This window comes from Eschrichtius robustus, chromosome 12 (assembly GCF_028021215.1).
Source record: "Eschrichtius robustus isolate mEscRob2 chromosome 12, mEscRob2.pri, whole genome shotgun sequence".
Classification (NCBI taxonomy): Eukaryota; Metazoa; Chordata; class Mammalia; order Artiodactyla; family Eschrichtiidae; genus Eschrichtius; species Eschrichtius robustus.
In genome coordinates this window covers 4,803,554-4,826,452 of record NC_090835.1, presented here as the reverse complement: position 1 = coordinate 4,826,452, position 22,899 = coordinate 4,803,554, and the positions used below count along the sequence as shown (strand labels likewise).

General features: G+C 46.4%; 1 protein-coding gene across 8 annotated transcripts in view; it reads right to left on the bottom strand.

Moving 5' to 3' along the window:
* The window catches only part of TMEM40 (transmembrane protein 40), a 31,129-nt gene that overhangs the window by 7,257 nt on the left and 973 nt on the right, over positions 1 to 22,899 (bottom strand). For 3 of the 8 annotated variants that reach the window (XM_068557130.1, XM_068557125.1, XM_068557124.1), the window contains exons 2-4: positions 8,117 to 8,245; positions 7,528 to 7,647; positions 2,100 to 2,153 (exon numbers count right to left, since the gene is read on the bottom strand). In XM_068557130.1, the coding sequence (XP_068413231.1) occupies positions 2,100 to 2,153; positions 7,528 to 7,647; positions 8,117 to 8,237 (295 nt within the window). In that variant the 5' untranslated portion in view covers positions 8,238 to 8,245. The remainder of the gene's footprint in view (positions 1 to 2,099; positions 2,154 to 7,527; positions 7,648 to 8,116; positions 8,246 to 22,899) is intronic. The other 5 variants (XM_068557127.1, XM_068557129.1, XM_068557126.1 and 2 more) reach the window with 5 other exon arrangements.

Here is a 22,899-nt window from a genome sequence, read left to right as displayed (position 1 = left end):
CAGGTCTTCTAATTTCCCACGAGAAGCCAGAAATTCAGGTTTTTACATAAACTTCTTGACTATAAAAAAAGCTGGCAATTCATATTCCATCGAATCAAAGATATCATGGTTTGTGAGAATGACGTCAGTTTATGGAAGGAAAACTACTGCCAATTATAACTGCAAGTTGCCAGTGATTTTAAGAGGCACCCTGATTTCATAGATCTCCAGATGTGAAAAACTGTTAGTTGTAGACGTGATGAAATATATTAAGAACAATAATAATAACAATAATAATAAAGATACTCTGTGAGCCAGATAATATACATCTGTACACACAGGCCACCAGTTTGCAATCTGTGCCTGTTCATTCCTATCCAGATGCAGGTGAGGACACTTAGCCACGTGGCTCCAGCCCCACCAGGTCCTGAGCTTGTGGAAGTCAAGCTGGGTTGTACCGTGGGGGCCCCGGCTCCTGACCCCAGTGTGGAGCTCCTGTCTGGGCTGCCTAGGGTGAATCGAGTCCTATACCTGCCCTGAGATGCACCCTTCCCTTTAATCTGGCATGGGTGGCCCTCCCACCTCATTCACACTCTGGTTCTTTTTTTTTTTTTTTAATATTTATTTACTTAGGCTGTGCTGGGTCTTAGTTGCGGCACGCAGGAACTTTAGTTGTGGCATGCAGACTCTTAGTTGTGGCATGCATGTGGGATCTAGTTCCCCAACCAGGGATCGAACCCGGGCCCCCTGCATTAGGAACGCGGAGTCTTTCCCACTGAACCACCAGGGAAGTCCCCACCCTCTGGTTCTTGGCGCCTACTCTATTCCCAGTGACTTCTCTCCTAGCCTGTCACCTTCTTCCCCTCAAGGGCAGGCAGGAGTCCCCACTCTGTACACTTCCGCCCTCCAGATCAGCCCCAGGACACAAACACCTGAAGGGGGCACTCAGCTCATGGCAATAAACACTCAGTATGCTGAACTATCTTTAGGCTAATGTGCAAACGGGAACCGGTGTCTGCAAGTGACCAGAGAGGCCAGCACCAAGGGTACAGAAGGCAAACCAAGAACGGCATGAAATGAGACTCTGGCAGTGTAATTACCAAGTACCTCCGGTGTCTCGGGGGGCGGGGGTGGGGTGGGGAATTCATTACTTGGGGGAATTAATTCACAAGTACGTGATGATATCTACGTTTTCTACAGTGAACATGACTTACTTTTTGATGAGAAAAAAACATTTAAAATGTATGTACATGTAACAGTTTCTCTCTCATTTTACACTCAGTGAAAACTTTCTTACACTACTTAACAACATTTTTTAAAATTACATAATACCTGTTTTTGTTTTAAAAAAAAGAAAATCAGAAAATTTAGATGAAAGAAAATAGTACGAAGATTACTCACAATGCTACCACCCAGTGGCAGCCACTGGTAATACCTTGATACAGAATATTAAGATATTTCATTTCCGTTTCTTTGAATGTATATGTGTTTCCCGTTGTTATTTCTTGGGTTATTATCTGGCATTAGGAGACTAAGCAGATTATGTAAATGTTGGATTAAACAAAGTTAAACAGGTTTTCTTATCTGGCAGTGTTCATTTATGAGGCTTTTTGGCAAACTGGTTCATTCCTACAAATTCCTCCATCTCATCAAAGTGCTACCAAGCAAAGTGCCATAATACTTATAACTGCTTGCTGTAAAAATCATGATGCTTAGAGACAATTACTCCATAATTTGAGTTTTGTAGAAATCAGGTCCTTAATTTTCCCTTGCATGCTTAAACAACCCAGTATTCCAAGAGAGAGGGTACTGATTAAGTTCCATCTTGCTGGTTGGAAAGCTGAGGCCCAGAAAGGTTGGGTGACTGGTCACAGTCAACCTGCAAGTCAGGGTTATAGATCAGAAGAGATTCCAAGACAGTCTCACTGTGGCAGAAAATGCCTGCCCCCACCTCCACCTGCCCATGTTATAACCACTCACCTTGCCACATCTCCTGTATCTGCCCAGGACTTTCAGCTCATGAAACACCCTCATCACCTTGTTTCCTCCCAACAAAGCCCTAAGCCTTCGTGTCCTTTGTTTAATTCTGTTTCCCCCAAAGCCAATGGACAAACAATCACCTTCATAGAGTTGAAGCTCATCCTTCAAAACGTCAGGCTCCCCATGCTCAGCACCTGGGTGTACACAAAGCCTGTTAGTCAGCTCCCCCCAGTCACAGCACTCCAGAGTGGCTTCCCTCTCCTGGCGTCGGAAGCCTTAAAAAGTAACACAGTCCTTGCGCTGGGGGTGAGGTGGGCGCTCTTCAAGAGGCAAGACAGCTGTACAAGAGCTTTCCTGCTGCTCTGTCTGACGCCCCTCACACACCCCGAGGTGACTGTGTTCAGCTGACTAAAGAAGAATTGGGGGCCTGAGATGACCTGGGCCTCGTTCAAAGTCAGTAATAAGAGTCACCATTTACTGAGCACTCACTATGCACCAACACTGAACTAGGTAATTTATAGTTAATATTTCATTTGATCCTCTTGGAAATGCTGTGAACAAGGTATTAGTACCTCTCCTTCCCCATTTTACAGATAAGGAAACTGAGGCTCACAAACGTTAAGTTATTCGCTGCAAGTCACACAGGAAGCAGAAATTCCAGGGTTCAAACCCAGGTCTGTCACCAAGGCCTGCATTTCTAATCATTTTTATCTCCAGAAATAAAACCCAGAGCTCAGCTCCAGAGTCATGAGAGCATTTATTAAACACCTTGTGTGTGCCAGGATCTGTACGAGGCATTAATCCAGGCTCTTTCCCCCAAGTTCTTTTCTTCCCACAATCAAGTTAGGCTAACATCTATTAAAGTTGTTTTTTTAAAAAAACAAAATTATATCCTTTTGGTTATAAAAATAAAACAAGATTATTGTAAAATATCTATGGTATAAGTCAATTCAAAAAAAAAAAAAACCAAGAAAATAAAAGTCACCTATAATTTAACCATCCAGAGATAACCACTCTTAACATTTTGATATTTTTCCTTCCAGTCTTGTTTACAATCATGTATGTGTGAATTTTTACAAAGTGTATATGAGATTAAACAAATTCTATGATTTGAATTTCTCTTTTTCACTTTAGAGATGTATGAAGACCAGAGCTCTGACCAGGACAGGGTGTTGCATCACCGCCCTGTGTTGCTGTTGTTGGACGTTAGGTTGTTTCTCTTGTTGCCCTACTATAAATAACGCTGCAAGGAACAAATCTTCACACGGGGGACATCCCTGGTGGCGCAGTGGTTGAGAATCTGCCTGCCAATGCAGGGGACAAGGGTTCAAGCCCTGGTCCGGGAAGATCTCACATGCCACAGAGCAACTAAGCCCATGTGCCACAACTACTGAGTCTGCGCTCTAGAGCCCGCAAGCCACAACTACTGAGCCTGTGTGTCACAACTGCTGAAGCCCTCATACCTAGAGCCCGTGCACCGCAATGAAGAGTAGCCCCCGCTCGCCGCAACTAGGGAAAGCCCGAGCGCAGCAACAAAGACCCAACGCAGCCAAAAATAAATAAATAAATAAATAAATAAATAAATGTATTTATTGATTTAAAAAAAAATCTTCACCCGGACACGCTCAGGCCCACTGAGAAATTCAGCCATCAGCCAAGTGGGCAAAAGAGAAATGGTGAGGCCTACTGCCTATCGGGTGAGCTGCCCCTGCAGGGGGGACCAGCCCCCGTCTCTGCCAACGTTTTCCAGTTACTCAGGGGTGCTAGTCCTCATTGCTGCTCTTTGCAGGGAACAAACACAAGCTGTGGGAGAAGCTCAGCCTGGATCGAGCCTGGAATACCTCATTCTGGTGTCGGTTCTCAGAATTTAGTTTACGTGAGGAGTGTGGTCTGGGGGAAGAATTCTGCTTTGAGGGTTAGGGAACAGGAACTGCCATGAACTTTCTGTGTGACCTCAGACAAATCACTTACTATGTTCAATACGGCTTTCACTAAGATAAGACAAGGTCCTATGAAGTATCGTGTTACTGAGGTGCTTTCCCTCCTGCCCAGCATGGGGGCTGCCACATCTCGGTGATGCCACCAATGCCACGCTGACTCTGGGTTTGCTCGTGCTCTGTCTCCCACCTGGAATGCCCTTCCCACTTGCTCCCTTATCCTGAAGCTTAAGCCGATGTCACACCTCCTGCAGAAGGGCTTTTCCAGCTGCCCCAGCTCACACGCATCTTGCCCACCCTCCCCTGGGGTTTCTATAGCATCAACTGTCTGTGCTTGACACAGTGGGCATGAGGGTCCCTGGTGGTGCTCACCCCTCCAACCACCTTGAGCTCCTGAAGGACGAGGCCTGGGTATCACTGTCCTAAGGCTGCCCCGCCTGGAGCAGGAGCTTGATTAAGCCTTGAAGAATGACCACATTGTTTGCACTCTTGGATTGGTCAGCATTCCAGGGATTCAGGCCTAGGAGATTCTGGCTTCAGCTCCGGAGGACTCCCTTTTCCTCAGGATGACCAAGAGGGCCCCAGCAGTCCTGATGTCCCTCAGCGGGCTTGGGGACCTCCTGGTCTATCATGGATAAATTTTTAAATTATAGGAAACCAAGTTAACTGTGCTTAAAAATCAGTGCGAAAAAAAAAAAAAAATCAGTGCGTATGTGATCTCGTATCTCTAGGCACAGAAAAAGAGGTATCAGGAAGTACATCAAGATAACAACAGCAGTATTTATCTCAAGAGATGGAATTTTGAGTGGCTTCTATTTTCTTCTTTTCTGTATTTTACAAATATCAATCAATGCCCCCAAAAGGCTTTTTCATCATATTTTGCAAAATATCAAACAATACAGAAAATAAGAAAGCAAAAGTTACTCCAAATTCTATCCAACAGGGACAATCTCTATTAACATTCACATGAATATTATTTTAGCTTTCTTCATGATATATTCATGAGATATAATTTTTCAAACTTGTTCAAAGATTGATTCTTTTTCTTTTCCATTATGGTTTATTACAGGATATTGAATATAGTTCCCTATGCATACTATATAATTTTTTAATAAAAGGTACTGTAGAATTGTATGCTGTCAAGAATGAGGATAATTTTTCTGTGTGCTGTCTAATTCAATTGTTTAAAAAATTAACTCTGGCAGAAAGAATCACGTTTGTTTCTGGTGTCCCCAGTATCCATCACTGAGCCTGGCACATAGCTGATGCTCAATAAATATTCATTGAATAAATGTAAGAAGATACACTAATATGTGTTTAGTGGTTATCTAACAGAGCAAAGGATGATTTTTTTCCTTCTTTCTACTTGTTTGTATGTTCCATATTTTCTACAATGTGCCCATGTGTAATCTTTTATAATAAAAAAAGTTTTAATTTAAAAATAACAGGATAGGGACTTCCCTAGTGGTGCAGTGGTTGGGACTCCGTGCTCCCAATTAGGGGTGCTCGGGTTGGATCCCTGGTCAGGGAACTGGATCCCACGTGCATGCCACGACTAAGAGTTCACATGCCACAACTAAGGAGCTGGCAAGCCGCAACTAAGGAGCCCGCGAGCCGCAACTAAGATCCAGCATAACCAAATAAATAAATAAATAAATATTTTTTAAAACCCAAACAGGATACATTAAGAACAAAAAGCTATGTAGGGAGAGTGGCGCTGGATGCCAGACTCTGAGTTAGGGCCCTCAAGTGGAGGAAGGCGGGGGGCTGCTGGGAGGCACCCAGGTTTGGGGCCCAAGGACTAATGGTCACCATCTGAGCCTGAAGAATGGGCAGGGTCTGAGTTCCAGCAGCAGGCCAACCAGGGTAGGACCAGAGACCAGGATCCTGAATGTCAGTCTGTCTCGATGCTTCTAGGACTCCGTGTTTATTTTCCTGCTGCTTTCTCTTAGTGTTCTTTTGTTAACTATGCCCAGTCCCAAGTGTATGTACTCTGGAGGCCAGAAGGAAGGAACTTATGGCCACACTTGGGGGAGAACATTTGTGGGGGAGCAGCAACCCCTGAGGGTCAATCAGAATCAGAAGACAGAACGTCCCTTCCCACCTAGCGAGGACAAACAAAGGGACAGAATCCCCTGTTGGAGCCCCCCTGCCTCTGGAAGCTCTTCTACAACGAAACCTCACTGGCCTTGGTTTCCTCACCTGTAAAATGGGAATAACAATAGTGCCTTCCTCATGGGTCGCTATGAGAATTAACTGAGTTATTCCACATAAAGTGCTTGGAACGCTACCTGGCACATAGTAAGTGCTCAATAAATGCTAGCTGTGATGTTGCTGCTGCTATAAATTCAGCCTTACCTTTTGAGTTAAAAGTAGAGAGACATTCTGCTTCTTGTCAGAGAATCATGCGGCGATTTGTATCAAAGTCCAATTAGAGATGCTCATCCCTCTAAACCCATTAAAGAGCTTGTGGGAGTCGGTATGTAGGACTTGATTTGTATGAAAAATTCAAAAAGTAAAGGCTCTTGTGCAAGGATGCTCATGAGCATGACAAACTGGGGTGGGGGAGGGGGAGAATCTTAACAACAGCAGTTATTTTTAGAGCTATTACTATCTGACAGGTGCTAAGCCTTTGCACGTGTAGAATGTAATCCTCACAGGTATCCTATGAGATAATAACTTTTGCTGTCATCCCCATCTTATGCATGAGGACCCCAGGGCATACAGGGTTAAGCAATTTACCCAAGGACACTTAGCTAGTTAGTGGCAAAGAAACGGTATGAACCTGCAGGCTGCTTGAATGGACACATGCACTGCCCCTGATTCCAAAGTGCTCCTACAAAACTAAACGTTCCTTTACATGAGATGCAGTCACTTGAGGGGCCACTTGGGAAGCATGAAAAATAGCCGCTAAGATATTATGGAATAACATGGCAAAATGCTTAGGATAAGATAGCAAAAAAAATTGTAAACCAAGGACAAAATTGTCTATACGGTAATTTTTTGGTTTTTTTTTTTTTTTTTTTGGCCATACTACGTGGCATATGGGATCTTAGTTCCCTGACCAGGCATCGAACACGTGCCCCCTGCAGTGGAAGCATGGAGTCTAAACCACTGGACCGCCAGGGAAGTCCCTATATGGTAGTTATAACTGTGTACAAGTTACATGTACAGAGAGGTGGGCTCTGGAAGGGAACATGGAAAAACAGAGCTGCAGTACCGAGGTGGGAGGTTCAGGAGACTGGTTTTTCTTTTTTTTTAATTCATGTTTTTGGCTGCGTTGGCTTTTCATTGCTGTGCGCGGGCTTTCTCTAGCTGCGGCGAGCGGGGGCTACTCTTCGTTGCGGTGCGCGGGCTTCGTATTGCGGTGGCTTCTCTTGTTGCGGAGCACGATCTCTAGGCGTGCGGGCTTCAGTAGTTGTGGCACGCGGGCTCAGTAGTTGTAGCTCGCGGGCTTAGTTGCTCCGCGGCATGTGGGATCTTCCCAGGCCAGGGCTTGAACCCGTGTCCCCTGCATTGGCAGGCGGATTCTTAACCACTGCGCCACCAGGGAAGTCCAGGAGATTGGTTTTTCCATGTAAATGCTTGTCTTTAATATTTTGATATAGATTCAATGAAATCATTGCTTTACCTGAGGAGGAGGAGGAGGAGGAGGAGGAGGATGAAGAGGAGGAAGACTTGCCTTTCTCATCCTCTTCTTGAGAATAGAGCTCAGCCTCCTGGTCTTGCTTGTGGAAATCCGTCTCTCCATCTGGGAGGCACACGTAGGCAAGGATGAGTGTTTCCTGCCCTTCCCACCCCAGAAGGCCAAAGGCAGACTTTTCTCTGAATATGGAGCCCAGAGAGGGGCTTCTAAGCCCTCCATCCTTCCCAAGAGACCACTACACCGTGTAGAGCAGTTGCCAATTTAAAATTCTCTGTAAATTACAGGGCAGGTGGGATCCGATCAAGCCCTAAACCTTCCCATTCCCCTTTCTGGGGCCATGCAGGACCCTTCCCACCTTCTGAGGACTCTCCCTAGTGCCAGTCCAAGCCCCCAGAGCCTCTGAGATTTGGGGAGCAACTGAGGGTCCACACAGCTAGAGAGTACTGGGGGACAGACTGGACCAAGCACACACACGTGCGTGTGTGTAAAGTCACTACTTCTCTAGAGGTTTCAACCGTAACTTGGGCCATTCATTGTGCCGCATGAACTGAGCAGGGTCTTCTGTTCCACTTACTGCTGGACTTCACCTCCCATGTGGCTTTGCCCAGAGGGTCAGAGAGAGCAAACATACGGTCTAGATCTTCTGATTCTCCGTGGACTCGACTGTGGTCTTGAAGTGATCCTGAAGTCTCCATGGCCTTCCCTGGAGGAATAACAATTAGTAATTAATATTACCTTAGTTAATATCTTTAATATATAAAGAGCTTGGCAAATAAATAAGAAAAATATAAACATCCAGTATTCAAAGGTACAAGAACAATTTACGAAAAAAGAAATAAACAGTTAGGGAAATTTGAATAATGATCACCTTTTGATACGATTAAGAGCTTATTTTTTAAAAAAGAGACTTTAGTTCTTAACAGCAGTTCTAGGTTCACAGCAAAACTGAGTGGAAGGTACAAAGATTGCCCATATATCCCCTGCTCCTAAACATGCATAGCCTCCCCTGTTATCAACATCCTCCATTAGAGAATTTATTTTTTTAGGTGTGATATTTGTATTGAGGTTATATTTATTTAAAGTATTTAGAAAGAAGTATTTAGAGATAAATACTGCAATGTTTATGATGAAATTATATGATGTCTGGGACATGCTTCAAAATAATCTGATTATTTGAATAAGGGAGTTGGAGGGCATAGGTGGGGGTCCAAATATAACAAACACGACCACGAGTTAATAACTGTTGGAGCTATAACAAAATATAAATAGTAGTTATCTCTGAGTGGTAGCATTATGGGTATTTTTAGTTTCTTATTTTTACTTTGCATTTTCTAAATTTTTAGCAGTATTGCTTTTCTTTTCCTTGTTTTTTGTTTTTCCATTATAGTGTATTACAAGATATTGAGTATAGTTCTCTGTGCTATACAGTAAATCCTTGTTATTTATCTGTTTTATATATGGTGGTGTGCATCTGTTAATCCCATACTCCCAATTTATCTCTCCCCCCACTTCCCCTTTGGTAACTGTAAGTTTGTTTTCTATGTCAGTATTTCTTTTGTCATAATAAAATAACCAGTAATTTTTCATTACTTAAAAATGTAATATGCCACCTTATACCAGTACAGTACTTAACAGTTTTACAAAGGGCTTATGTGTCTGTAATTCCATCTGAGCCTGATGACAAACCAGTCTGTTAGGAATTGGAATTAATTACTTCACACCTGAATTGCAGTTTCTAGACAACAAAACTTCCCAAAAGATTGTTTCATTTGACACTTACAATAACCCTGCAAGGTAAATTTTATCATCCCCATTTTATAGAGGAGGAAACTGAGGCTCACAGAGATGAAGAGATTTGCATGAATTGGGACTCCAGAACCCACATTCTGTTTAATGTACCCCAAACATTGGTCTGGAGCACAAAACTGCTCAAAGTCAAGCCCTGCTGGTATGGCTGTCAGGATTATAGATGCAAACGGTAAAGCGAGGGCAGGAAGCAGGCACTTGAACGTGCAGAATGAGGTTTGGGAATCTGTCCCTTCAGGACACCATACTCTGTGCTTTCCTGAAATTCTGAGTGGGAGCTAGTGGTAACTCGAAGCCGGCCTTCAGATGAGGCCATGAGAAGGCCATAAGTGTGGCCTTGGAAAATCTAAACGGCTAACCTCAGTGAGCTGGTGCTCTCCTCTGGGGAAAATACACGGGGCTGCCATGGTTGGGCTGCCTTGATTTTAGCTGGGCACATGGCCCCCAGCTAGAGACTGTATTTCCCAGCATCCCTTGAAGCTAGGCGTGGCCTTGGGACCATGTGACTCACATTCCTGCCAATAGACCGTGAATGAAGGGGATGTGCGTGGTGGTGAGCTGACAGATGTTCTAGGGTTCTGGGGGAAAAAGTATACACACACACAGATATGTCTGCTGTAAATTTTACTGATGTAAAGAATGTATGGGGGATAAATTAGGAATTTGGGATTAACAGATACACACCACTATACATAAAATAGATAAACAACAAGGACCTAATGATTAGCACAGGGAACTATATTCGATATCTTGTAATAATCTATAATAGAAAGGAATCTGAAAAAGAATACTTATATATGTATATGTATAACTGAATCACTTTGCTGTACACCTGAAACATTGTAAATCAACTATACTTCAATAAAAAATAATAATAAATAAAATTTTTAAAAGAATGTATAGCACACAGTTACAAAAAATAAAAATACAGTCCTCTTTATTGTGAATTTCATACACCTCTAACTTCAGTGTGACTTGGAATTTCTTGCAAAATCTACTATCAGTTTTTACAAATCTATCACCAACAATAGTGTCACAAAATCAAACTACAAATAAATGCTCAATCACTACCAAATTCAGAAAAGAAGTTGCTCACATCATGGATGAACAAGAGCACTGCCGACGTGAATGTTGGCTGAAAACTTCTTTCATGTTAACAAGTAAGATGAAAGGGAAACAACAAACGCCTTTGTCGTCATAGTTTGTCAGTGATATAAGCAACTTCTTTGCTGAATCGAATGATACTTTACAAATTCTGGAAGAATATTTTCTCAACTTTTTGTATTGTTCACAGTGTAATGGCAACAGGTGTAATGTAATGCCTACAGGTTTGAGGTTTGATCTCCATTATTAACATTTGCTTGATCACTTTCTTAAATTTAGACGACCGACAAAGCAAACCTTCAAGCTCTGATTTGTAGAGTTTACTGATCTCTGTGACTGATACCTGTGTGATGTCATGGAGTGCAAAGTTGGGAAGGCATGGGCAGTGGAACACAGCATTACACAGTGATTCCACAATACAGATAAAACAGATGTGAAAATCTCAAGTGCCTAGGTAATGGGCAGAATGTAGTAAAATAAATTAGGAACTTATTTACCTTATTTTTTATTTTGAGTACTTATTAACCTTTTTTTTTTAACATAAATTAGTTATTTATACACTTATAGAATTTAATTTAATAATGGTGTGTTTAACAACCGATTTTCAGCTCTGGGCTTATAAACTTCTGTGCCTTCTACTTCCTCTTTCCTGCTTTTTGTATGCTGGAATGCAGACATGGGGTGGAGAATAACCTCAATCGCGCAAACTGAGCCAATGACCCCAGGGAATACCTGAGCAACAAGGCAAAGGAATCTGGGCCCTGAAAGGCCTCACGCACGAAGCCGTCTGCGCACCTGGACCTGTCTCTGGTCAGCTATGTGCACAGGAAATGAGCTTCTCTCTTATGTAATCCCAGGGATTCGGTCTCTGTTACAGCATCTCAGCCACGCTGTGCAGGCTTCGTTCTGACGCACCCTCCGCCATTTCTTCTCCTCCCAGCTCTGAGACTAAGGCCTCAACTCCACGAGGAGGTAGATTCACTCCTCTCTAACAAGTTTAGACCTGGGTTCCCAACCTCAACGCTCCCCACGTTTGGGACCAATGATCCTTTGCCGGTGTATGCATTGTGTTTAGCGGCCTCCCCACTGGATGCAGGTAACACCCCCCCCCCCAGTTGTTGTGACAATCAAAAATGTCACCAGACATTTCCAAATGTCTCCTGGGGTCAAAAATCACCCCTACTTGGGAACCACTGGTCTAGAGAATCTACTCTTTTTTTAAATTTTTAATTTAATTAAAAATTTTTATTGAGGTAAAATGCTCATATAACATTAGTTTCAAGGGTACAACACGATGATTCAATATTTGTATATGTTGCAAAATGATCACCACAGTAGTCTAGTTAGCATCTGTCACCATACATAGTTACAAAATTTTTTTTCTTGTGATGACAACTTTTAAGGTCTGTTCTCTTAGCAACTTTGAAATATGCAGTACAGTATTATGAACTATAGTCACCATGCTGTACATTACATGCCCAGGACTTTTTTATTGTGTAACTAGAAGTTTGTACCGTTTGACCCCCTTCACCTATTTCGCCCACCCCCAACCCCCCATCTCTGGCAACCACCAATCTCTTCTCTGTATCTATGACTTTGTGGGGTTTTGTTTGTTGTTAGTAGAGAATCTACTCTTAATCCACCACAAGACCTTGACAAGGCAGCATCCCTCCCCGTGCCTCAGAGCTGGATAGCCTGGCTGTGAATCCGATCTGACACTTCTAGCTGTGGGATTCTGGGCCAGTCACTTAACCTCTTACGTGCCTCAGGTTTCCCATCTGTAAAATGGGGACAATGATAGTGTTTACCTCATAGTATTGCTGTGAAAATGTTATGACTTAAAACCCATAAAGCACTCAGAACAATGCCTGGTATAGAGCAAGGGTTGAACAAATGCCAGCTGAGATGACGATCATTATTATGACGGGGCGCGGCAACAAGACAGCATATGCTTTCGGGTGAGACTGACCAGGGTCCAACCCCACTTCCATCACCTGTGCACAAGATGACCTTGGCAGGACAGGCCCCTTCTCCAAGCTCTAGTTACCTCAATTGCGAACTGGCAATGGCAGCACCCTAGAGAAGAAAGATGGCCAGTGCCTGCCCATAGGAGGGCTTGGTGAGTGTGAGTTCCCTCTTCTACAGACCTCCTATGACCCTCGGACATTCGGGGTCCAGCACCAGCCCCACCCATCTCCCATCTCCTAGGGCCCAGGCCCCATTACCCCTTTCTAGAATAAAAATTCCTATTTCTCAGGGCAGAATTCAGCTAAGCATTAGGAGGTCACTAGCCAATAAAATGAATCAAAATCCAGGTATGAATGACTGATGACCACAAGTCTTCAGGGCATATTTATATTTTGAAAAGGACTCTTTGTTCATAGCAGGTGTCCAGTATGTCTCACTGGCTGAGATCATCTCTCATGGTGGAATTTCAGGTGGAGCAGAGGAAGAGACTTAGAGCCGTACGGGGGCAACAGAGCTGCTGGCTGACAGCAAATACGCCGACAGTCCGCCAAGCTCGTCCTACCTTTCCTGCTCTAGCTGTCTCGGTCACGTGGTAGCCCCTGGTGACACTCAGCATTTTCAAGCCTCCAGACTTCCACCCATGCCATTCTTCCTTGTTACCAAAATTGTATCTGACTTCCCAGGCACTGCGCAAATACCACCTCTTTCATGAAGACCTCTGCTGGTTGTCTAACCAGTACCCACCCTCCTTACCCCCACTCCCTTATTCCTTCTCCCCGCTCTGTCACCCCTGGACTTCTTGCTTGTGAGCAAAACTGAATTTTGTTCTTCCATATCAAGTAGATACTTGTTTTCCCAGCTAGGAGTGGCCATGTGATCCAGTTTTGGCCAAAAAGAAGTGAGAAGCCTGATGGGGTTCTGGGAAGGAGTTTTGCTTCTCCTGACCAAAGAGGCCAACAGTGTTGGTGCTGTGTCTTGCCTCTCCTTTCTTTCTTGAACATGAAGGTGATGGCAGGAGCTACAGTGGCCATCTTGTGACCATGAGGAAAGGCCAAAGCAAATGCAGGGTCACTGAGCTGATGAGCCCTTGACAGCAGCTGCCTGTTTTCTTGTTATTTAAGAAAAATAAACCCCATTTTGTTTAAACCTCTATAGTCAGGATTCTCGGCATTTGTAGCTGAACACAATTCTGACTGATACACATTCCCTCCCCTACCTTCATACATTAATCGAGCACCTACTGTGTGCTAGCACTGGGGATAGCGTGGTGAACAATTTGCAGCCCTGTCCTCAAGGAATTTCATGGTAGACCCAGGGGGTAGTCCCATGGGAGTCCAGGGGCCAAATCAGACCGGGGTCAGCCAGGGAAAGTTCCTGAAGGAGGGAATGCTGCGGGTGAGTTTGGAAGGGCCAGATGAGCTGTGTGCAAAGGCACAGAGGCGAGGGGCCTTGGCCCACATGGGAGACAGTTGGCACGAAGCAACTCTAAAGAAGGATGGGATTTGGGGGAGGCCCAGAGGGCACATTGCTCTCCTGAGCCTTCATCAGCTGTGCCTTGTTTCAGACTCTTCCTTCTTGAGGGAGGAGCCTTGTTGCACAACTGCCGGGGCCACTGTTCCTTGTTCACCTTCAGATCTCCAATCAGGGCCCGGCAGAGGGTCTGACACACCCAGGGTGAGTCTCCTCCACTAGATCACTAACCAGCCAGGGTAGGGACCATGGCTGATTCATCTTTGTCACCTGTGCCCTGCACAGGGCCCGGCAGAAAGCAAAAATGATGATACTGATGATGATGAAGACAATAACAAATAAGTGCTTCCTATCTACCAGGCAAGGATCTGAGCACATGACACATGTGCCTCACATATGCCTCACCACAACTCTATCAGGGCTCACTGTGGTTGTGCCCATTTTATAGGTAAGAACACTGAGGCACAGAGAGGCAAGGAAACTTGCCCAGGGCCAGACAGCTAGTAAGTGGTTGAGCAAGGGTAGTTGCTCAGTCCTTGTTGATGCTGGCACCTCTTCCCAGGCCTCTGTCATTAGCACCAGGAAAGAAGCCACTAACAGTCATCGAGTGTTATGCAAATGATGCTGACTTGCCTTCTATTTAGTGCTGGAGCCCTGAGCAAGTGTCCCCAGAGCCCAGGGAACCTCCTCGGGCAGTTTTTCAGCACACTGATCCATCAGGAGGGGAAACAGAACTATCACGGAGGCAGGACCTGAGGTAGCCCTGTTTCTCCTTTTAATGTCCTTGCCTCATCCTCCTCCACCCATATTTCTGCTGTAAGAAAGTATAAACAGAATTGTAAAAATTTAAAACTCTAAGATCAGTGTGTAGGGCAATGCTTAAGACAAAAGGACAGCGCACTAGTGGTGGGACATCAGGCAGAGGGATTGCCGTGAGGGGCTTCTGAAAGTTCAAGTTCACAGCAATGTGACCTCCTTTGAGCCAAGATGGAGCACGGGGAGTTGAGACAGGAGAAGTGAAGACAGAAGAAAGCAGAGAGAGGAAAGAGCACATGGCACAATCCCCGTGATCTTATTTCACCCCTGCAAGTCTTATTTTACACAGAAAGAAACTGAGGTTCACAGAGACAAGTGACTTGTCCAAGGTCTCCCAGCTTACAGATGGACTCGAATCCATCCCCTGCCCTAACAGAGAACCCCCGTTCCCTGGCCCCGGTTAGAGGCCCGTAGGCCTCCCTCTTTCAGGTGGCCCCCACCCCCCCCACCATCTGAGGCTGTTCCTACAAGGAAATGCAATGCTTAGCGCTTTTCTCCAAAAAGCCCAGCCCTGCTGAGTCACCGGTGGTGCCAGGGCCGCTGCACCCACAGGCTTTGCTAAACTGGATTTCCACTTCAGTTCAGCCCAGATTTCCTAAGCTCCTGCTATTACAAGGGCCTGGGTCCGAGGTGGGAGGGATAGTAGGGGACACCAGGCCATCACAGCCGCACAGAGCTTTCCCCGCTCAGCTCACTGGATCCTCACGCTAACCAGGCAGGAAGCGGGGTGGCGATCGGTGTCCTAGTTTATGGAAGGGGAAACTGAGCAATGGAGAGGAACTTGCACAGGATCGCACAGCGATTCAGGGGCAAGGCTGGCTCCAGAACCCTGTCCCCTGATTCAGGGGCTGCCTATCTTTCTTGGGTGTCCCACCTTGGAGGAGGGGGCTTACTAAGATTGAGTTGGATTTTAACATCTGGCCAAAGTGGGATGAAGGTTTAGTGGAGGGGGTGGGTGGCAGTGGGCTGCTGAAGGGCTAGGAACCCCGTGAGGCTGGGGAATCATCCAGGGCCTTGAATGCTTCGGTAACGGCCAACTCTCCCCACAGGTGGACTGAACCTTCACCCCTGAGGGCCACCAATGCTGGACCAGCTCAGTTCAACACGCCCAGGGCAGGAAGTGGGATGGGAGGCACTGGGAACAGAACCAGCAGCTAAGAGGGGGACAGAGCCGACAGAGGGGTGGACACTTACTGATTTTCCCCACCTGGCATTGAAGCCCCTTCTGGTGATTGCAGCAAAGGATTAAGTCAGAGCCCTGGATAATCTCCAGCTTCCCAAGCCACCCCAAACAAGCATGCGCCCTAATCCCAAGCACATCCTTGTCAGGCAGACTCTGCTCCAGGACAACTGTATGGGAACTCTGGAGGGGTGACTGCCCTCCACCCAGGCTAGACCACCAGCTTCTCCCTCCCGGGAATCGGACGTGTGACGTGAGTGACACAAAGCCCTCAGTCTGTGGGCGCTGGTCTCCCCTGAGACAGGGCCCTCTTGTTTCTGCTCCTGGGCACCGTCTTCTCTGCAGTCTGGCTCCTCAGAAGTTCCCTCTGTTCTGTGAGACCTCCATATCCTCCCAAGAAAGTCCTGTTATGGTAGCCTGTGGTGGTGTCTGTTACTTGCAACCAAAGCATTTGAGATGAGACGAATGCGGGGGGAAGGGCTCTGAGAGTGTAGGCAGAGCGAAGCGGGGCTCGCTGGGCAGGCCACGGTCCACAGATTTCACTCCAGCCCCCAGGGCGGGACGGGCAGGGCCCCTGAGGCCCCCCACCCCATTCGTGGTGCTTTGTCTCAACTCCAGGCTGGGTTGGGGAGCTCCCGGGTTTCCCCAGCACTGTAACCGCCCAAGCCAGTTGTCCTGAAGATCTTGCCCTACAGGCCTGCACGCTTGCTGAGGACAGAGACCGTCCTGGAGCTGGTTCAGCTCCTCACTGGTTTTCTATTTCTTCTGTAACAAACTCCCACAAACTTAGTGGCTTAAAGCAACACCTGTATAGTATCTCACAGTTCTGCAGGTTAGAAGTCCAACACTGGTTCGCCGGGCTAAAATCAAGGTGCCAGCAGGGCTGCCTTCCTTCCTGCTCTAGGGGAAACCCGTTTCCTTGCTGCTGCTTTTTCTCCTTCCCCTTTCCCTCCCCCTCCTTCTTCATTTCCTTGCATTGTCCAGCTTCTAGAGGCCACCTACATTCCTTGGCTTGTGGCCTCTTCTTCCATTTTCAAAGCCAGCAATGTCAGGTCAAGTCCTCACACTACACTGTTCTGACCTCTTCTGCCACCCTCTTGCACATTTAAGGACCCTTGTGATGACACTGGCCCCACCCAGATCACCCAGGATCATCCCGTATGTGACGGCCAGCGGACGAGCAACCTTAATTCCACGTGCAATCTTCATTCCCCTCTGCTGCGTAACCTAACAGAGTCGCAGTTTCCAGAGATCAGGACATAGGCACCTCCGGGGGCTATCACTCTGCTTATCACAGTCTCTCCACCGCAGTGCCTGTCTCAGCCCGGAGCCCTCAGATGCTGACCATCTTCCTTCCTAACTTCTCTGACTCCACCACCCTCCTGGGCCCCCAAGCTCCGAAGGCAGGAAGGATGACACGGCTCCTCCCTCCACAGCCAGCCAAAGCCCAAGCCTGTCCCATCTTCCCTTCAAGAGGAGCTGGGTTTTCTATTTCCACTGCCTCCCTCCCAAGAGATCCTACAAGGGGACTGAGGGCTTGGGACTTGGTTATAACTGTGTTCCTGTCCCTGTTCCTTTGCTGCCAGGCTCCACTCAGCTTCTATAAAATGGTGTGTTAATATCTATCCTCCAGAGTGTTGCGGGGATGAAAGGATATCGCACCCACAACAAGCCTAGAATACTGGCAACTTAACAAATGAGAGTTTCCACTTCCTTTCCCATGCTCATTGTCTCTCAAATTTGGGTAATGGTCAGATGTCCTTGGGAGCACTGTTGACAGGGCAGATACCCAGGACTCTCACTCAGAGCGTCTGGTGTTCAGAGCAAGGTTAGGGTTAGGGTGTGGCTCAGGGAAATCTGTACTGTGAACAAAGGCACCACATGCTAGGCAGAGTGTGGTCCACTCAGGCCGCCAGAAACTCTCCCCTGAGTGTTACAACAGTCTCCCAACAGGCTCGTCTGCCTCTGGCCTCCCTCCTCCAAACATGTTGCTGGACTGCCCTGGGCTTCAGTTCCCACACACGGAGAAGCTGGGCTGCACCCTGCAAGGTTCTTCCAGCTCTGACGTTCTAGGATACTAACGCTCTGGTCCCGTTAAAGCATTCAGGGCTCATCCACTCAATCAGCAAAGGCGCTCAGGGTTGATGTGACCCATGGGAGGGCCCAGAAGAGCATGTTCTAACAGGAAGATACATACAGTATCTTGTGGGGCCCTTGAAATGCTCCAAGAAAAAGTGGATTTTATGTTCAAAGAAGTTTGGGCAACACTGCTTTCCATAGCCCCACCCCCACCCCCCCCCGCTTTGGAGCTGCATGAAGTGCAAGTTGTACATTAAAGGCTCTGAGAAGGCCTGCAGGATAGAAAGCTCTTTCACTCTAGTTAATCCAATCCTTCCCCAAACTACACAAGAGCACAGTCCTTTTCCCCAGAATGTGGTTCAATGTCTTTTGGTACAGCTTTGGGAAATGCCATCTGCTTCAATCCCTGCTGTGCCTGGGGCCCGTCTTTTTGTCCTAGAATCCAGGCCTGGGCACTCTCGCTGCCCACTCTGGACACTGCCAGCTTCCCGGGTCCAGAGTTCCTCCACCCGTCAAGCAGGACAGTTGGGGAGGGGAATGAATCAGAAACAGACCCTGGGAAGCCAGAGGCATGGAACAGAAACTGTCTTTTCAGAGCTCCAGATCCCAAGGTATGGGTGGGAAGTCCTCTGGGCACCCTCAGGGCAGGGGCTGGGAGGAAACAGAGTTAGCTGCTGTGAGACCGAGGGCCTGGCCGGGCCCTGCCACCAAGCCCTGGGCACATCGCTTCCCTCCTCTAGGTCCTTTTTCTCATCTATGAGACAAAGAAGAATGTCACTCACCAAGGGTTTTGGAGCTCACCTGGGGCTGTGGACAGGACAGTACATAGTAAAATGACATGCTATTAGCCAACACTCTGTACTGAGAGGTATCTTGATTAAGTCACTCCAGCAGTGGGGTCTGACAGAGCCCACTCCAAATCGTGCCTCATCACTTTACTTCCCAGCTCGGTGACTTTGGGCAAATAACTTTACCACTTTGAGCCTCAGTTTCCCTGTCTGTAAAATAGGGATTGTGTCCCTATCTTGCAGCGTCGCTGTGAGGATTCAGATAAAATGGACTTAGATTCTGGGCTCCCTGGGATTAGGAATCACGTTTTTCTTGCTACCATATTCTAGTCCCTGGCTTAGAGAAAGTGCTTCATAAAAAGAAGCCATGAAGTGCTGGATTTAAGAGCTTAGAGAAATAATGTTACACCAGCAGTGTCTTAGCATCTCCCCCTTCCCTTTATAAGATCCTCCTCTTGCTCCCGTCCCTCTTCTTCTCCAGCCCGCTACACCTCCTGCCTCAGCCTCACCTCCCACCTCACCCCACTCCCCAGGCTTGGCCCTCTCTCTCTTTCCCCGAGCTTGAATTCCACAGAGTTACAGCCAGCAGATCAAAGCTGAGGCCCAGAGAGGGAAAGGGGCTTCCCCACAGGCCACGTAGCAAAGGATATGAACTCGGATCTGAGGCTGAAGTCCAAGCACACGGGGAACCTCACAGAGGAAAAGAATGAAGACGCCACCGTTCCCACCTCCTCAGCCGTTTGTCTCAAGTCCATCCAGGCAATTTAATGGTGGGATAACAACCCAAACTGCTCAGCCAGCTGCCCACAAGCTGGACGGACCTGTCACGAATCTGAGTGAATCCTGTGGCCACAGTACATCCAAGGATGCAGCTAGGGCCTGAGAAGTGGGGATGGCACCGAAAGAAGAAGGTAAAAGGGACAAAATCAAGTCTGTGCAGAAGGAGGATGGGTGGGCCCAGCTTGGAGGCTGTTCATACAGAAAGACCTAGGATTTTAAAAACATTCTCTGAAAGATAAGTAAAAGTTAGCACAAGCATCTGACTGGACTCTAGCACACAGGAGGTACATAACCAATGTCTGTTAAAGTGCAATACGAGTCAACAAGGTGACAGAGCAACAAAGCAAAGCTAACACAGCCTTCGGTCATATTAACAGAAGCACAGAGTGTACAGTGAGGAAGGTGACCTATACCTCACCAGCTCCTATCCTAGGCTCAGTCCTAGGTCCTGAACAGAACAGAGTCTGGACAAACCAAGATCATCCAGAGGACGTGAGTGGTACGGAGACCACATCCAAGAGAAGTGGCCGGAGGAGCAAGGTGCTCAGCCTAGGGATGATCACTGCAAGAACAGACCTGGTCACTGTCCCCAGGTCTCTGCAGGGCTCCTCCAGGACAGGACGACCAGGTGGGGCTGTGAGCCCAGAGGGAGGGGTTGGGACCTTGGGGAGTCACCGGGGCAGATGCCAGCTCAATATGTAAAGGAATTTTCTAAAAATGAGAGCTGCTTTGAGTGGTCATGAGCACCCTGCCATGAGAGATGGCAAGCGAAAGTGTGGCAGAGGTGGGCTTAGATGTCCTTAGCTCAGAACCTATTAGTCTCTCAAATAATAATCTCCAAAGCACAGGAGGAAAATATTAGTTCATTATTTCTACTTAAGTTTTAGCTAAAAGTAGTTAAGAGTATATAGTTCAACCCTGATGTGCACCCTTGGCCATATGTCAGACACCCAATGCCATGTCCATTAAGTGGGGTCCCCAGAGGCCAAGGGCAGCCCACAATGCAGACAGGTTTGCTATGCCCATGTCTTCTGTTCTTTTACATTCAGCCTATTGCTGTATACTGTAGTGTCCTGGTGGCAGGTTAGGTGGAGTTGAGGATCAAACAACACAGCTTTAACTGAATCAATCCCTGTAGTGTGGACAAGTGGCTTCTCAAAGTCCCTGCCAAGAAACCGTGGATGGAGATAACGCTAATCGAGAAAGTACAGGCCAGCGACAGGAAAAGTGTAGGACAAACCCACCACTGCTCCTAGTTCAAGTCCTACCACAGCTACCCTAACGTTGAAAACAATAAAGAATGGCATCTCATATACACATTATTGCTGACTGAAATCAGAGTAAGAAAACTACTTGAAAGGTGGACTTCTATCCACTACTGTTGGTGATGAAATTCACTCCGAATATATACTGGGCCTTGAGACATTAGTTAATGGTCACAGTACTTGTATATAATTTCTAAATCCATATATAAATATATAGTGTTGTGGGTGTCTAAACATTTTTCTTGAGCAGAGATTGCTATCAAAAAGTGTGACGAACACTGCTCCGGATTCTCAGACCCAGCTAGACACTAGGGGATGCTATTCCCTGTTTAGGTTTGGGGGTCTAATCAGATTTGTTTCCGATTTAGAGACGAAGAAAAACCAGGAGGGAGTGTGCTCCTCAATAAACTTTTTTGAGGCCCCCAAAATGTTTGAAGAGGAATGGGAAGAAACCACAAACTCTGAAAAGAATCTTCCCTGGCTCTGACTCTCCAAGGCGGGTGTCTGGTTAAACAGCCAGTGCCAGGCCAGGCTCCTCTTTCTCATCCTCTCATGCCAGTTTCTCTCTATCTCTGTCTCTTCTCTCTCTCTTTTCCATCTTTTTCTCTTGGTCTCTCACATCCCCCCCCACCCCAACACACACGCACAATTGACAATAGCAAAAACCAGAAAGGAGGCACCCAGTGAAAGAGAAAGAGCTTTCTGGCTCTTGAATATCAGACAGACCTGGACTCAGTTCCCAGCTCTACCCACCACTGACTGTGAGATCACTGCAAGTCTCACCCATTCTGGGAGCCTCAGAATCCTCCCCTGGAATGGGCACGCCTACAACTCAACAATAATATGACATCCCAATTTTAAAATGGCCAAAGGGTTTCAACAGACATTTCTCTAAAGAAGAGGTACAAATGGTCAATAGCACATGGAAAGTTGCTCAGCATCAATAGTCATGACGGAAATGCAAATCAAAACCACAATGAGATACCACTTCATGTGTGCTAGGATGGCTAAAATAAGAAATACAGACAATAACAAGTTCTGAAGAGGACGTGGAAAATTTGGAGACTTAACATATTGTCAGTGGGAATGTAAAATGGTGCAGCCGCTTTGGAAAACAGTTTGGGCTCCTTACAATGTTAAACATAGTTTCACCATAAGACCTAGCAAGTCCTCGGTATTATATCCAAGAGAACTGACAACCTGTGTCCACACAAAGACTTGTACATGAATGTTCACAGCAGCGTTATTCATAATAGCTAAAAAGTGGAAACAACCCAAATGCCCATCAACTGACGGATGGATAAACAAGATGTGATATAATCATACAGTACAATATTATTCACCCAAAACGAGGAATGAAGTGCTGACACACGCTAAAACATGCATAGACCTTGAAAACATTATGCTAAGTGAAAGAAGCCAGTCAGAAGAGATCCCCTATTGTATGACTGCATTTACATGAATTGTCCAGAATAATCAGATCCATAGAGACAGAAAGTGGATTAGCCGTTGCCAGGGAGAAGGGGATATGGTGAGTGACTGCTAAAGGGTATGGGGTTTATTTGGGGAGGATAAAAATGTTCTAAATTGGACAGTGGTGATGGTTCACAACTTGGTGAATAAACTGAAAACCACAGGCTTGTACACTTTAAAAGGGTGAACTTCATGGCATGTGAATGATATCTCCATAAGGTTATTTTTTTTAAAAAAAGACAACTTCCCACATACAGCTGTTATGAAGGTGAAATAAGCGGTCCCTGGTCCTGGCATGTGGCCACCGTGTGGGAGATGTCTCCCTAAGAAGGTGGCCTGGTGAGGATTTCAAGGCACAGGGGCCCTAGCCTTTTAGAGGGCTGCACCAAGTTCTGGGAGATCCAGAGACAGGAGGGGGGTTCCTTATTACAGATCCGCTTGGCTTGGACTCTGAACAGGACAAACACTCACTCCTGACTTCACTTTTCTCTCAGTTTCTAAACAAACCAGGTCAAAATGATAAGCACAACCCCATAATCTTTCTTGTCCGCCATAAAAGGAAAATGGGTTGGCTTCCGGCCCAAAGGCTGCCTCTGAGGAGAGAAGCCGGGATGCTCTGAGCACAGGT